The sequence below is a fragment of the Mizuhopecten yessoensis genome, unplaced genomic scaffold, assembly GCF_002113885.1.
Source record: "Mizuhopecten yessoensis strain PY_sf001 unplaced genomic scaffold, ASM211388v2 scaffold4839, whole genome shotgun sequence".
NCBI classification, from domain to species: Eukaryota; Metazoa; Mollusca; class Bivalvia; order Pectinida; family Pectinidae; genus Mizuhopecten; species Mizuhopecten yessoensis.
The window spans coordinates 867,615-883,544 of record NW_018405747.1 but is presented as its reverse complement, the minus strand read 5'-3'; the positions used below and the strand labels follow the sequence as shown (position 1 = coordinate 883,544).

At 35.5% G+C, this 15,930-nt stretch overlaps 2 protein-coding genes across 5 annotated transcripts in view; one reads left to right on the top strand and one right to left on the bottom strand.

Moving 5' to 3' along the window:
• Nucleotides 1-38: 38 nt before the first annotated feature.
• On the top strand, nucleotides 39-12,014 carry LOC110449912 (protein LSM14 homolog B-like). Of its 2 annotated transcripts, XM_021497075.1 has the most exons (10): nucleotides 39-290; nucleotides 1,450-1,628; nucleotides 2,049-2,220; nucleotides 3,690-3,794; nucleotides 5,112-5,402; nucleotides 6,269-6,490; nucleotides 6,806-6,974; nucleotides 7,793-7,956; nucleotides 8,964-9,091; nucleotides 10,002-12,014. In XM_021497075.1, exons 1-10 carry the CDS (start codon nucleotides 170-172, stop codon nucleotides 10,020-10,022), a joined length of 1,572 nt encoding a protein of 523 aa, XP_021352750.1. In that variant the 5' UTR covers nucleotides 39-169; the 3' UTR covers nucleotides 10,023-12,014. The 2 variants fall into 2 exon arrangements, with proteins under 2 accessions (XP_021352750.1, XP_021352751.1); XM_021497076.1 differs by lacking the exon at nucleotides 3,690-3,794.
• A 1,202-nt stretch (nucleotides 12,015-13,216) lies between these two features.
• Nucleotides 13,217-15,930, bottom strand: part of LOC110449914 — an 8,804-nt gene continuing 6,090 nt past the window's right edge. For all 3 annotated transcript variants that reach the window (XM_021497079.1, XM_021497078.1, XM_021497080.1), the window contains exons 4-6: nucleotides 15,435-15,584; nucleotides 14,414-14,469; nucleotides 13,217-14,118 (exon numbers count right to left, since the gene is read on the bottom strand). In XM_021497079.1, the coding sequence (XP_021352754.1) occupies nucleotides 14,035-14,118; nucleotides 14,414-14,469; nucleotides 15,435-15,584 (290 nt within the window). In that variant the 3' untranslated portion in view covers nucleotides 13,217-14,034. The remainder of the gene's footprint in view (nucleotides 14,119-14,413; nucleotides 14,470-15,434; nucleotides 15,585-15,930) is intronic.

Below are 15,930 nucleotides of genomic sequence, written 5' to 3'. Positions count from 1 at the left end.
ACCGCATGCGCAGAACGGAGGTCTATGGGTATGAATTTTGAACTTTAGCGCCCTCTGTCGGACTACAAATGATTTCGCCATCTTGATCAGTCCGTACCAGACTTGAGGTGGCAAGTTACTCAATCCATCGTCATCTTCCTCATTTTGATACCCTGTGGCATACGCAGCCATGAGTGGGGGAATACCATACTTAGGGAGTAAAATAAGTCTCATATCGAAGGCTGGCATTCGATATGAAGGCATTTTGTATACAATCGATCCCAATGAATCGACTGTTGCATTGGCCAAAGGTATGTTTACAATGTAACAACAACGAATTTCTTTGTAATTACTTTATGTCGGCTTCAAAAGTTACCCCAAGTAATTGCAACATGACGAACAATTCCCCATGTTGGTATATACATACGCAGCTGTGTCATATTTCAATGTGAAAGTAGAGGGTCAAAATGGTATTTGTTACCTACCCTGCAGACTCAATTATTCATATTGATGGTTTCATATAGTGTAAGAATTCATTTCAAGACCAAAAGCAGAACTTCATAAATCAAGGAAAACACTAGAATATGGTGCATTGGTACAATGTTCAATTTTCTCCCCCTTGCATATGTTTCATTTGCTCTGTTATATGCCATTGTTGACATTGTTTCTCATTCCAATTCATGTTGGCAAAAAATTAAGTAGGACATAGTGGAAGTAGCATCAGTAGGCCCTTTGAAAGCTTGACATTACTGGGGAAACACTTTTGCCAGTTGTAAATATCTGACTACATGTTTTGAAACCGAGTTGCCAGTGTAACTTGCAACTGCAGAGCCAGAGGCAATCTTGCATTTGACACATCTCTAAAGGTTATCATTATGCTTACTGAAGCTCCTTTGTCAGGTTGTCCCGCATTTATGAGATTTATTTGAGTGCACTTGATTTGTACTTAACTTTGTTATTAAAAATGTAATTAGATATTTGTTTTTGTGTAGGACAACTAAAAAACATTGAAGTATGTATGGAAATTTCCAATATCAAATGTAAATAAAATAATGAAAATATTTTGATTGTTTTTTATGTAGGAAAATTTAAGCTTAAGCTCAAAGGAATCTTGCACATGCAGGTCAGTCTTGGTGAAGTTGCGGGAGCAGTCAACCTGTAGATATGATGAGGGTTATTTTTGACATCCAGTTGTGCAGAGGCTTTTCTTGATTGTAAAAACTTCCAAATTCAAGAGTCTGATGATCTGGCTTTTGGGTGTACACAATTTTGTGTCTTTGGGGAAATAATGAAGCAGACCAGGACAGGGTTGACTTAGTACCAATGTCATCACCTCTACATAGCTCTGTGGATAATTACATCTCCAGTTTAGAGGTTCTTGGTAAGAATTCCGGTTTGATACATACTGTAATTATATACCTTGAATAAATAGATCAAGATCAATATGTTTATAACCTATTTATCTTGCAGTGAGGTCATTTGGTACAGAAGATAGACCAACTGACAGGCCAGTGGCTCCAAGAGATGAGATTTTTGAGTACATCATATTTAGAGGTAGTGACATCAAGGATTTGCACGTATGTGAACCACCAAAAGCAGCACAGCAGCAGCAGCACCAACAACCACCACAAGATCCAGCCATTGTAAAGGTACAACATCTACTGTAACATAAATTACAAAATGTAAGAGCCAGAGGTGGTCAGCAGATGTGCGTGGGTGGAAAATGTACTGCAGGCACAAGGATTCGAAGGGAACATAACGGTGTTCAGGGTGATGACTATGTATCAAATATGCCAATTACAAACATTTAAAGAGTATTGACTTGTTATCAACGTTTTTGTGTGTATGTGTTTCTCATAGGCTGCTGGTTGGGCAATTTGTTATCAAGATATTGTGCTAAATTAGGACATCTAATTTGCAAGGCATTGTTTCGTTCAATCAATTTTTGTCTGCTAGCGGGCAAATGAAAATGCGTAAGTAACTCTCACAAGTGATTCATATTGATCCCAATTAAATGTGGTAGTGATTTCATATTATATCTTATGTTCATTATGTGCTCTTTTGTTTAGTCCTCTCAGCCTGTGGCCCCTCCCCCCTCCTTTCAACAGCAACCAGCAGTTGCCCCAGGTTTTGGAGGACCATCTTACCAGCCATTTGGAGGCCCGCCGCTTTACAGTCAGTATGGACAGGCACCAGGAAATGCTCCCCAGCCTTTTCCCACACAGCCACACCATGGGCATGGTTTGTTTAATTTTGTACTGTGGGGTTCTTGTGAGGTCATACTTTACTGTATCTTGAAAACATTATTTACAACAATTTCTTGTTTCACCATTTAAGAAAAAAATCTCACTTGTGCTTTTGTATATGTATAAATTATTTTCAAATGTAAACAGAAATGTGATATATTTTCACATTTTTGTTCAATGTTACATAATAATTTTGTTATCATCACAGTGGCAAAACTGTTACCAGACAATCATAAATATTTTTTTCGACCTTTTAAATGTTTTATGAAAAAAAGGTAAATCAGAAGAATTGGATTTGTTGTCTGATAAAAGTTGAAAAAAATATTTATGTTGGGTAGTTTTCTTTCCGACAGCCTTGTAAAATACAGATGTAAACTATACTTTTATTAATTTTGTTTATTGAAAGTTTCTTAGATTTAAGACAATGACCTCTTTAACACGGAGCTTTTGTCATACTATGTCAATTTGGTTTGTAGTTAATATACTGAAATATGCACCTGTTATTTTCCTACTCCCAGAAGAAACTGATGGTTTATAGTGAAAAAGGATAAAGTGAAAGCAATCTTCTAAACATACTTCAATTTACCCTAGCAGTCTTGCCTGGAAATAATTTCAAGTCTTTTGTACTAACTTTTTAAAATTTGTAATTACTAAGTCAAATTGAAATGCAAATGAGTATAGTTATCATCTGTGCTTTAAAAGACTGAGTTTTGTTTATTTGTCAATTGCTTGATCTGTAATCACCTTTAGACTTGTCACTTGGTACTTTGATTTATAGAAAACTGCATGTTGTGTTAATATTATTGACCAGTGTCAACCAATCTTTCTATTCCTAGAGATATGTCATAACAAAATGATTGTCATGGCCCCACTTTTGTGAAACAAAGCTTCAAAACTCTTCATATATCTTATTCATTAACATGTACATTTCTGAAGATGTTGGTTGGGTTGAATACTTCACGAATGCTGAAGTACTTGGGGGTTTATCAGGGTACTTTTTAGATCTATTTAAAGAACCCATTCCCAATAAATTAAGTGATTTTTCCCAATTATGTCCTTAAAATTTCCCAATTGCTGGGAAATCTAGTAAGAGAAAACAAAAGAGAAGAAATTGCAAAAAAATAATTATATTCCTCACAATTGGACATAATGTTCATGTGGTTATTAAGAAAAGCTTAAAAAAGAGTTATTATAATCGTCAAGGTGGTTCCCGAAATGGTAATTATGTCTATAACATTTTCCAATTTATCTCCGGGGGGGGTGGGGGGGGTCTACTTCCCCAAACCCCCTGATAAACCCAGGGTACTTCTGTCAAATTAATAGAGGATCTGGAAAGAACATGTTTCAAAATGGGATATTTTGATAATTTGAAGTGGGGTGGTAATACTAATACTACATATGATTCATTATCTGCAAGTATTTACAGATGTCTCATATGATTTTCTTCAATATTCTTGCTATTAGGTTCTCGTGGGCCTTCACCCACTCTTAATCGAGTATCCCCTACCATGGACCAGGGTATTCAGGTTGGCTCCCAGCCTGCTGCAATGGGCGCTATCAGAAGACCTGGTGGGTAGTCCAATATCAACGCTGTTCCTTGTATACCTCCTTTGCTGCTTTCGGTTTCATATGCAATACAAGTATTTGTGCATTAAAATGTGCATGATTAAAATTGCCGAGCCCATCTTATCACAGGATCAGCTTGACCAGTATCTATGAATTCTAGTTCCAATTACTACCAGCACTAGTGAAGTCGTTGATGTATAGTCTTGTTATCTGTGTTAACAATTCAATGTTGTGTATATAAGTCATTTGTAACCATCTTACAGTTCCACCTTGCCATATTTTGGGAGGAAGGGGGGAGAATGATGGTTCCAAAAGACTGCTGCAAACTGTTGTGAATTAGAGTTTCCTTGTTTAGTTTACACTTTACATATATAGGATATGTTGTGCGAACCCATTTGTGCATGAAAGCCTGTTACTTTAGCTTGGTAACTTTTTTTTACATGGCAATGCATCCAGATACAAACTTTGCTATTTTGTCTTGGACAATATACCATCTAATTTATTTTGGGTCTATTAAAAGCTTGCACCAGCAAGCTCTTGAAATTTATTTTATAAGTACTTCCTTGCTTATAAATTAATAAGTGTTTTACAAAGCTCTAAAATAAAACAATAGTAAATTGAATCCAACTTAATTCATTATAAACAAATGAAATGATGTCTATTGTTTTAGCAAGAGTAGTAAAATAATGTAGGACTTTGCTTTTAATTTTTCTGTAAAATTTGAAAATAGTTCACCAGTCCCTGGCAAGGCTGAAAAGACCAGAGCCCAGTTACAAAAATAATTTTACAGTGGCTCTTATGTTTAGTAGCATCAAGAAATTGAATCTAAATTAATTCCTGTCTTGAAACACAATTCTCATGAAAATAACATTAAATATTTGTTTGCACCATGTATAAAAATGTTTCCCATATACATTATATTTAATTTAATTTCTGCTTTTGTATACAAGTATATATATAGAAAAGCTACTAATATGGATGTCTTGAATATATTGTATATATATCTTTACTTTGATAAATAGATTAAAAGTTGGAATTGGTTTGAGATGAAAGGACTGAGCATCAATTTAAATCCTTGAAATATTATTTTGTAAAGTTTTCGCCATGGCGACTGAAACAGTTGCTACTTGGAGCCCTGCAGTTTGATATAATTATTGCTTTTTCCTGTTCTCTGCTTCTGAAATTAACTTTTTGTTGTAAACTTTCCTTCAACTTTAAATTTGATTGAAACTCCTGTTATTAAAGGAAGAGTGAATTGCTACATTTGAAAAATAATGGGGACTGTTTAAGTACAAATGTTGATTTTGTGTTTGTTTACAGGTTCTCGGGGTCCAACCCCTCCACTGCAAAACAGGAAGTCTCCAACCCTCGACCAAAGTACCCAGCATCCAAGTTCTAGTCCAGATAAGTCTGAAAGACAACAGCAGCAATCACAGAACTACCATCAACAACAGCAAAATTACAATCAGGGTTTTCCGGATCGGCGAGAGCAACGAAGAGGTGCACCAAATCAAAGGCCTCCATCAGCATCCTATTCCCGAGGAAGGGGGCAGAGTCGTGGGAGAGGTGTTCCTGGGGCAGGAGGAGGAGGAGCAGGAGTAGCTGAAAGAGGTTGTTATAAGTTGATGCCCCAGCTTCACAATATACTAATATGTGTAAACACAGTATATTTTGGATCATGAATAATGTTCTTCTTACACAGTACTCCTAAACAGAAAGTCCTAATGAATATGAAATTGCAAAATGTGCCTGTAATTAAGTATCAAGGAATTTTCATTAATATTGTGTATGATGAATTGTAATATCAGCAAGGGGAGGTTGGAGGAAGTCTTTCAACTGTAAATGTAGGTTTTCTTTCAGTGAATGAAATATCTTCAAAGGAACATGAAAAGTCAATAAAAATACATATTACTTTTCCAACTAGAGTATGTAGACCTATGGACATGTTAGCTATTACAAAGAAAGGACCATGAACCAAGACAAATGCTCCATATTTCTGTTTAATAAAATCAATTCCAGCATCTAAAACCTATGTTTAAGCCTTTCCAAAACTGAAAAGATGAATATTATTCATATTTTAGTGATATTAAGTAAATAAAGATGTCTGGGAACAGAGGTTTATCAGGATACGTTTTAGTTCCTTTTGAAGGACCTATCCCAACTATGATAAAGGCATGATTTTCCCAATTTGACCCTTTAAAATTCCAGAAATTTGGAAATCTAAAAACGAAAACACCTTCATGTAAATAAATTCCCTACAACTGGCTGAGTTCTGAAAGCTTATGTAGGAAGGACTGAATGATCATGTTGCCATAAAGATAGGCTTGAATAAAAATTTGTACAGTCCAAATATTTTTCCAATTTCATCCCAGGGTCATTTCTCCATAAACCTCTGTTGAAAAAAACCCACTCTTGATATTGTTCTGCCCTTAAAGTACTCTTTTTACCCTATATAATTTTGACCAATTTCATTGCAGGAGGCTTCAGTGACCGAGGTGGGCGCGAGGCAAGAGGAGTTGGCCCTAGAGGACCCAGAGGAGGAGGAGGCAGTAGACCACCGCGGGGAGGAGGCAGGCCGCAGTCAGGACGCCCAACAGAATCTCCGCTCAAGTTTGAAGGAGAATTTGACTTTGAAAGTTCAAATGCTCAATTTGACAAGGAAGAAATTGAACGTGAACTAAAACAAAAACTTACAATTTGTAAGTCGGACATTATTATGCACCACAGTTGAAAGCCTAACAGAATGATTCAAAAACTGATTTCGGAAAACATGCTATAAATTGTAATATTCTTGTGACTCTACTACTCAGAAGTGGAGCAAGTACTTAGTACTCAAATGATATTTTTTAAACTTATCTATCGATATATGATATCATTGTAGGTTTTATTATTGAACACTTTGTAAGATAATTTTCAATTTGTATATTTATATATCACATATTCCTATAGTTTTTCTGAGTGATTAAGTATGTGATATCTTTAAAATAAAGAATATGCATCGTTCTTTTCATAAGCTGATAAAGTTCCGACAACAAATGGTGAAAAAGAAGGAAGTATAGAGAACGGAGGTGACAACTCCAGTACCAACAACCCTCCTGAGGAGGAAGAAGATGACTTGTTTTACGACAAAGCTAAATCCTTCTTTGATAACATTAGCTGTGAAGCAACAGAACGAGCAAAAGGGTACTTAGTAGCTTTTCCTTCTCAAGAAAATGAGTGAACCTGGGTTTTATGATACCGTTTCTTCACATGAAAACCTTTATATGCATCAATATCTCGTAATGAATAATGATATAAAAAAAAAAATCTTGTATCCCAATATAAGAGATTTAGGGTTGATTTCCTTGCTGGTGGTAGTAAATGTGTGCCTCTTAACTGTCAATTTGATACATTGTATAACTGATTTTTATTGCTGTTCTGCTTACAACTACTGGTTATTATCCCCAGAATCAAAATACGAGGACAGATCGTTTATTGGTACTCTTCATTTCCATACATAAACATTAGTTCCTATGGACCAAAACTACCCAAACTTCATACACTGAAAGGACTTGCTTGAGAATGCCTTTTTGGTCCAAAGGTCAAGGTCACCTGTTCAATCAATTGAAATTGGGTTTGTGCAATTAAATTCCTGTTTGCCTTCAATATAAAACCAAGTTGCTCACTCTGATTTCAAATGCTAATGTCATTGTCAATAGAAAATTGATTTCCACTAAAGCAAACATAGGCAGATAAAGCATGCTTAGGATTGCTTTCTAAGTTTAAAGGTCAAAGATAAAGGTAACAAGTTGGTCATCAGTTAAGGTTAAAGGGTGAAAGATCACCTTTGATCACTTTCAATGTTTTCTGATGTGGGGGGTTGGGGAAGTATATCTATACGAGTCCCAGCACATTTCGTTTTTAATGTAAATCAGGGGGGAGGTTATCCATTAGCACAATATTAGCTCTTGCTCAATTTTAGTTGTCCAATATTCAATATTTGAATCAATCATTCTTTACAGGTCAACAAGAACTAGTTGGAGAGAAGAGCGAAAACTTAACGTAGAAACATTTGGTGTGTCGGATTATCCTCGGAGAAATTTCCGGGGTGGTCGAGGGTATGGTAATCGTGGATATCGTGGAGGTCGTGGTTTCTATAGAGGCCCACCAAGGGGAGGTCCAAGAGGTATGTCATAGACTTTATCAACACCTGTACTTTTCATTGTCCGTGTTTCACTACTAGATTCTGTCGACCCTGCAGACAGAATTATCAACCTGGACAACACATTTTTTTCTGAATTATTTCCAACTTCTTTGTCTGCATAAGTAAGGAGTCATCAATAATAAGGGCCCCACATCAAGGTTTGGGGTGCGCTATAGTAATAACTCTGTTTGTCTGACAGTCCACACTTTGGTTTCCAGGGATTTTTCTGATTCGAAAAGGTGATACACTGTGATATGTAGATGTGCAATAGGGATTTAAAAACTTACGAAGGTTAAAGTCACTGTTACTGAAAATAGACCGTAACGTTTACAGTCCTTATCTTGAATACAAATGGTTTACTGAAATGTTACGTTGTGATGTACTGTGGCAGGTGGATGTGCACTGGTACTAGAATTAGGCCATGAGTGGTGTGGTGTGCTCCTTAACTTACAATCCAAAAGAATTTCATATTGTGATAAACTGTCTTATTTAGATGGGGGTTAAATGTTTCTAAGGCAAAAGTCACTGTTACTAAATGTAGATCACGGATAGTAGGGTCAGGCACATGGTGTGGCCCTTGTTGACCTACCAGTGTTTCAGTTCTTTTCTAGCACTGATTACATTGTCTTGGCATATATCCATGGCAACATATATGTGGTCTTAAGCTCTAGTGATATACTGTCGTACCATCATTGACATGGGCCAAAACTGAGAGCTTTCTTTACTAAGGTCCTAACAAGACACTGACATTACATGGGCAATGTTTAAAGATGAAAGATCTGTCTCGAGGCTCTTTTTAACATTACAGTTATTGTAGCGCAAATTATTTCATATGATGGTCTTGCAAGCGATTTTATTCAACAATCGTGGTTTTTGACCCAAACGAGAGTTGGAGTCCTTGTTAGTTGTTTCTTTTTCATAGTATTTGTAGGATGTTGTACACTCTTGTTTTCTGCTTAAAAATTGTTATCTACATACTATGTTGAAAGGGGGAGGACGCTGGAATAATGGCCCACAAAGGGGAGGAGGAAGAAATAGGAACCAAGGCTGGGTGGATTATAACTATGACTATGAGGCAGCAGGTATCAACAGACCTAGAGATGGATCAGCAAAACAGGTAAATGTAACACATTTTTCAAGCATTGGGATTATATGTTTTTTTAAGCTAATTTGACCCAAAGGACGAATAGAGCTTACGCCATGGCCTGCTATCTGGCTATCTGCAGTCAACTTTCTATTTAGAGACTACTGACCCAGACTGACCAAAAGGAAATAGAGATTTGAGTATGGATCATTTCTGCCAAGAAAGGATTGAAGGGGAATGATTAGACATTTAATAAGCAGGGGTATACAACCAGTTTTAGTGCTCGGGCAAGTGCAAAAACTTGGCTCACTTGCCCTGGGCAAGTGCGTTAGAATAGTTTATAAAACATGTTTTTTGCATGTGTTTCTCCGTTCCCCAAATCAATAATAAACCTTATGGCTGTTTTTTTTAGTAAAAACATTCAAACAGTTATGAAACAAACACAGATTTACGAAAAACAAATTTTAGCTTCGTTTTGAGGGAAAAAATGCCGGTAGAATACTAGTGGTCTATCCATCAATTCAGATAATATTTCAGACTTTTAAAGGCCGTTGAAAATAGCTGATAGGAATAGACAAATGATTTGCTTACTGATTGAATGATGATTTGTACTAGTTAACTACAGATAAACATCCTTTATGCCTGACAAAGTAGCTGTTTAACAAGCAGGAAGTTGCCTTGGCGTGACTAAAAACCTGACAAATTAAATCTGGACTAGCATTTCAAAAATTAAAGAATATTCAAACGTAAATAAATTCAATTAATTTTTAATATAATAATTGCAAATAGAAGATAAAAAGAACCTAAAATATTTCATGACAAAACCGTCTGAGCAGACTAAATTGAAAATGGCGTCATCTTCACTTCAATATGTAGGTTTAATGTCTACTATTTTTACAGAATTAACATATCTGTATCTGAATGTTTTTATTTATTTCTCCAGAAAGTGCCAGCTCAATCATAGATTGTCATACTCAGTATAAAGAACACCATACACGCCATCCTGCCATGCGAGTGAGAAATGTTGGACGAGATGACGCCACATATCATGCCGCCTATCTACAGCCGTACACTTGGTAACATACAGTGCTTGTTGAAGTAATGGCAGCTTTGTTGGTCAACAGTACAAATGGAGAGGGAAAATTGGATTTGAACAAATATTTATGATTTACTAGTCTGAAACACAGTTGAGTAAAGGTACAATACAAGCGAGGAAGGCCCCTTTAGATTTGTCCCATTATTTTTTTGTTTGCCCATTTTGTATTTAATTTATGGATTTTGCCACCTGAATAAGTTTTTAGTAAGTGTGGCGAAGTTGCCAAAGTGATGCGTGTTATAAGGTGGACATTGCAATGTGAGTCTGTTCACAGTGAAACATGAGTTTGTGCTTTGTGAACCACTTGGATTAGGTTCTGTGAACAATGCAGAGGGAGGTACTTTGTGATCAATTCCGACAGACACAGGACAGAAGTCTGTGATCAGGGTCTTGTCTAACAATGTACTTCAATTGTGTTCATCATATTTGATTTGTACTTCAATGTGATATGATTAAACTTTGACCTTGTAAAAACTCCACCCAAGAATGAGGGCACAAACATTGGATTTCTCCAGCTTCAAAGGTTGTGAAGTTGGCAAAATGTCCAATATTCTGTAGAAGGAGGTGAGAAAAGAATTGTATCGAGATGCAATATTGCATCTATTGTATAGATTTTGATTGATGTACAAGTATAAAGTCGACATTGACTTGCACTCAACAGATCAAGTTGAACTTGACTTTGTAGTGATAATACAGGTAGTTTGTTTGCACACTTGATTCTTCTGTACACTAGGGGTTTAAAGAAAATATTGTACAACAGTCTTATTATTTGAAAACTGTTTTAGTGAGCTGCGCTTTAATTTGTTAACAAAAATGCTAAAAGCAATCTGATATGTTTTCAATTAAAATGAAATATGAACAAGATACTCCAAAGATTTATTGTCAGAATATGTTGCTGTGGAAACTATATTTTTGCTTAATAGAAAGATAAGGATAGTGTATTGTATTTTATTTTAACTAGATCTTTGGATTTTTGAAATTTCAAAAATATTATTTGGGGTTCAATTATGATATTCTTCATATTTTTATTCTCATAAAGTAGATTTTTTATTCTGAGTAATCCAACTGTCCTAGCACTGCCGGGTTCCACACATACTAAATAAACTGTATTTTCTGTTGTGTTTATATTGTGTAAAATCAAATCTTTAAATTGAAACCTTATCAAAGTCGCATGTGCTTGAAAATGACATCTCGGTCAGGTACAGACTTTTGTGTTCCTGCCAAATAATTTGTAATGTAACCTTGTTAGTCCCCACTTTTCTAGCCATTGATGTCTTGTGGTTGTTATACAAATGTGGAACGTTGTTTTAGCAATCTCCATGGCATAGGTGAGTACATATGTATGATCTTTATAGACTATTATTAGTTACTCTCCTAGGTTAACAGTGTTTTTCTTTCAAATCCAGAAAACAATTCCAGTTATTCTTAAATAAGGCTGCAACTTCAACCAAAATAAAAAATCTTTTTCAGTTTCATAATTTCAGTATCAGATTAAACTGCTGCATGATCTCAACAAAAGTGTGGTTCTTAGAGAAGTGTTAACCATGACAAATAATAAAAGTATCCTTTTTTGTCTTTACAATTTGCATCAAAGAAATTGTTTGACTTCATGTGCCATCATACTTTATTTTTGTCAGAATGAAGTAGGGTAGTCTTTACAATCACAGGCAATGTACATTTTACAAATAATTAACATGCAAATCACCCAAAAAGTGCTATAGTGCTGCTGTCTGAGATTGGTGCCAGTTTAGGTCAGCAGACATTTTTGCTGCTATCAATGGCTAGTATTATGCAATATTAGATTCTAACCACAAACGGGACATCAGAGATCAATGGTAATAAAATGATGCAATGCAAGTACCTGAAGTTTTTGTTCTTTGTTGATAACCATATAAACACATGTACATGTATTGTATTCTTAACCCAAACAAATAATGCTTCAATTAAGGTGAAAGATGTTGAAAAGTTGAATTGTAGATTCTGGACAACCACTAGGAAATAACGAGTCATTTTATTGCAAAAAAATCCAAATTTTTAGCCCACAATCATCAGATAGTTGGCTTTTCAAATCACCCAGTACCCATGGTCCGTTGTCTGTCTGTTCATCCTTAAACAGTTCTTGCTATCGCTATTTCTCGGAAAGAAATTGAGAGATCTTTCTCAAATTTGATATGTAGGTGTGACTTGGTCCCTTGTTGTGTATGTTAACTTTTAAAACAGGTCGGATAAACAAAATGGTCGACAGGCGGCTAACTTAGATTTTGACTGAATGATTGCTATCGGTATATCTCGGGGAAGTACTGTAGGGATACAACTCTAATTTCACAGGTAGGTTCCCCTTGTTATCTTTTGAGACAGGTCGACAGGCGGCCAACTTAGATTTTGACTGAATGATTGTTATCAGTATTTCTTGGGAAGTACTGTAGGGATATAACTCTTAATGTCACAGGTAGGTTCCCCTTGTTATCTTTTGAGACGAGTCGACAGGCGGCCAAGTTAGATTTTGACTGAATGATCTTTTAGAGTCGGATTGGATAAACAAAATGGCCATCTTGGATTTTGATAGTGAATGTTTTTTATCACTATCTTTCAGAAAGAAATGCAGGAATCTTTCTCATATTTTATATACATGTGTCCTTTGATCTGTGCATATTTACTTTTGAGGCCGATCGCGATTGACAAACAAAATGGTCGACATGTGGCCATCTTGAATTTTGACAGTTAAAGATTGTTATTGCTAATTCTTAAAAAGTACTTGAGGGATTTTCATATCTTGATATGTAGGTTCCCCTTTGTACTTAGTTGTGCCTGTTTTATTTTGAAAGATATTAAAATTAGATGGCTACAGGAACACCTTAACAGATCTTTCTCATATTGCAACGATCGGTTCTATTTCTATCACATTAAGTAATTTATTATTAAATATGTGAAACGACAAACTCTCTTTCAAGGTTGTCTTTTATATACATCAGAATGAAGTAAAGATCAAATGTTTTCTCAAGGTGCATTTTCTGTATGTATGTCTCGGTCAAACAGATAAGAGAAAAGACAGAACTACTGAAGATGGTACGATGGTGGGCGCAAAATCCCTGTGGGATCTCTTGTTTAATATCAAAATGCTTAAATCATTCATAATTAACATAGGGGTAAGTGATGATACTTTTCAATAAACATCTAGTTCTATCCTTCCAAACTTAGTGAAATTTGATGTTCAACTAGGAAGATAGTATTTTGGATAAGTTGACCATTCAAACACTTCAGTTTTTCTTTGCATAGTTGTCAGTCAACACGGAAAAGTGACGTCAATCAGTTGAATAGTTCGAGGATCACTCAATTTGGTTGTACATAAATTCCATGACCTCTGTTGAAAATTGCGAGATCCATTCTGTAATAGTCGGAAGTTTTCATATGTTTAAGCTCGATTAACTCAGTTCACTTACCAAAATGGAAGAGAATGCAAAGAGTGAAGTTTTCGAAAAGACGTTCTATTACAAAAAAAATCACCCCTGTAATGAAAATAGCACCTATCTAGATTTAATTGAAACTAAAACTGTTCGTTGATAAAATTGTTGAAGTGAACACGTTCCGTGCATTTTGCTAACTGGCGAAAATCAGCTACTGATTATTGAAATATCAGTGAGCAGTAACAATCCTGTGAAACATGGAACGTTAAACCGCCTTTTGATGAAGAAAATCCCATGAATTTACATTCGATTGAGAAAGCGACAGGTCACTGCCAATCACAGTTCTTTTAGCACGTAGAATGACGATCATGTCCTTCAACTAATCACAGAACCCGTCCTCCAACTTATCACAGAACCCGTCCTCCAACTTATCACAGAACCCGTCCGCCAACTTGTCCCAGAAACCGTCCTCCAACTTATCCAAGAACGGTAAGTTGCGCTGTACAGCATACACCATATCCGTCTATATTCTTCAACCGCATGTCTACTTCATATTCACCCTAAAACACAGAAGGATCTTTTGAGATTTCACTTTGAAGGGTAAGGCTCCGTTATTGAAATGAAACTTAATTCGTTCAAATGGTACACAATTAAAGACAGAAGTTGCACAAAAAAATCGATAGTGTCACAATTTTGGCCATGTATAAATATCAGCATAAGACTTATTTTGGTTGCATGCCGAAAGTATTTTTGAACCGTTGCAATAATAAGTAAACTTTAACGTTTTTGGGTAAACGTTACATGATTTATTGATGCGTGATAACGTTAGCTTTAAAAGTTTAGTTAAATATTTACCGGATAAGCCTTTAATCCCAGCACATCTGTTACCGTGTACATTAACGTTATGTTGGCTGAAACAGAAACATACATTTGTAATTATTTAAGAAGAAAATGCGATGTCATTTTAACTACTTACATACTACTGCGAAAGAACTGTCAAATAAGTGTATAACTATACAGTACTTGTAATTGCGATTATCCGTCTCAATGTATGTGGCGTGCTATAGTAAGGGATGCCTTATACTCAGTAGAGGAATTAGCGTGGTGAGAAAGAATGGCCAATGATGGCGATTATTCTTGATTTTCTTTAATCCATAGACATTTCGTACCGCATGTATTATAGAGACTGGCATTTAAATGTCCAGCCAAAAGAAAAAAAAACATTCAATATATCACGAAATTAATTGTAACTATCAGGGAGGGTAAAGGTGAGGAATTGTGTCATAAATTTGACTTTATGTATAGCGATATCGCCACCCATATAGTTCTCGTGATTATGATGTGATGTTATAAATATAAGTGAAATATAGTGTTAAGCGTGTGTTTACATTCCATGTATCCTGATCACGATCTTTTAAATCATATATATCCTCATTTAAATTGTGGGAAATATAGCAACGAGTTCAAATACTCGGAAATTATGTGACTATACAGAATGAGCAGCCTTATGACAAATGATGATTTAACTTAAGCTTCATACTGTGTCAATTGTATCCGACTTTCTTTTCTTTTATTTCGTTTTTTGGTTATCTCACTTCTCTAACCTGAGCGTGAAGACGCAAAGGGGAGTTAACTCCAGATTCAACCCGTACTTTGCAAAACAATTATCGTTTGAATTTCATTAATGCATATTGTGTTAATGCATGCACTTTACTCTGTCAAATATGAATGGATATCTATATATCGTTCGCTTTATGAATCCTCGATTCGGAGGAAATAAAGGGAATAATAATTCAACTACTTATGGAATTCATCAAACAGGTAAATTTGCATGAGCGTGTATGAAACTTTCAAGAACTTGGTTAACACCACATACTGTTAACGGCGAGGGGACACCGATACGGGAAGTTTATATAGTCTTTGGCTTTAAGGATAAATTCGCATGTGAAATCCAATCGGTCCTCGAAGATCGGTTGTCCTTCGACCTTCACTGTCATCAGGTAACTCCCTTCTCCAATTTCAAAGGCTACGGGCACAAGAAAAGATCACACACATAGTAAAACAGTTTAAATATGTAATATATATAGTTTACTACACTGCGCATATATAATTAAATATAAAATACATACAGTTCAATAAACAATATATATAGTTTACTACACTGCGCATATATAGTTAAATATACAATACATATAGTTTACTTCACTACATATACAGTTCAATATTCAATACATATAGTTTACTTCACAGCATATACAGTTCAATATACAATATATATAGTTCAATATACAATACATATAGTTTACTTCACTGCATATACAGTTCAATATACAATACATATAGTTTACTTCACAGCATATACAGTTCAATAT

Bases quoted from the DNA above. Each gene is read 5' to 3' on its own strand.
- LOC110449912 (XM_021497075.1), top strand. From the start codon at position 170: ATGAGTGGGGGAATACCATACTTAGGGAGTAAAATAAGTCTCATATCG. The intron at 291-1,449 runs GTATGTTTACAA...TTTATCTTGCAG, and splicing joins GACTGTTGCATTGGCCAAAG to TGAGGTCATTTGGTACAGAA. The intron at 5,403-6,268 runs GTTGTTATAAGT...ATTTCATTGCAG, and splicing joins AGCAGGAGTAGCTGAAAGAG to GAGGCTTCAGTGACCGAGGT.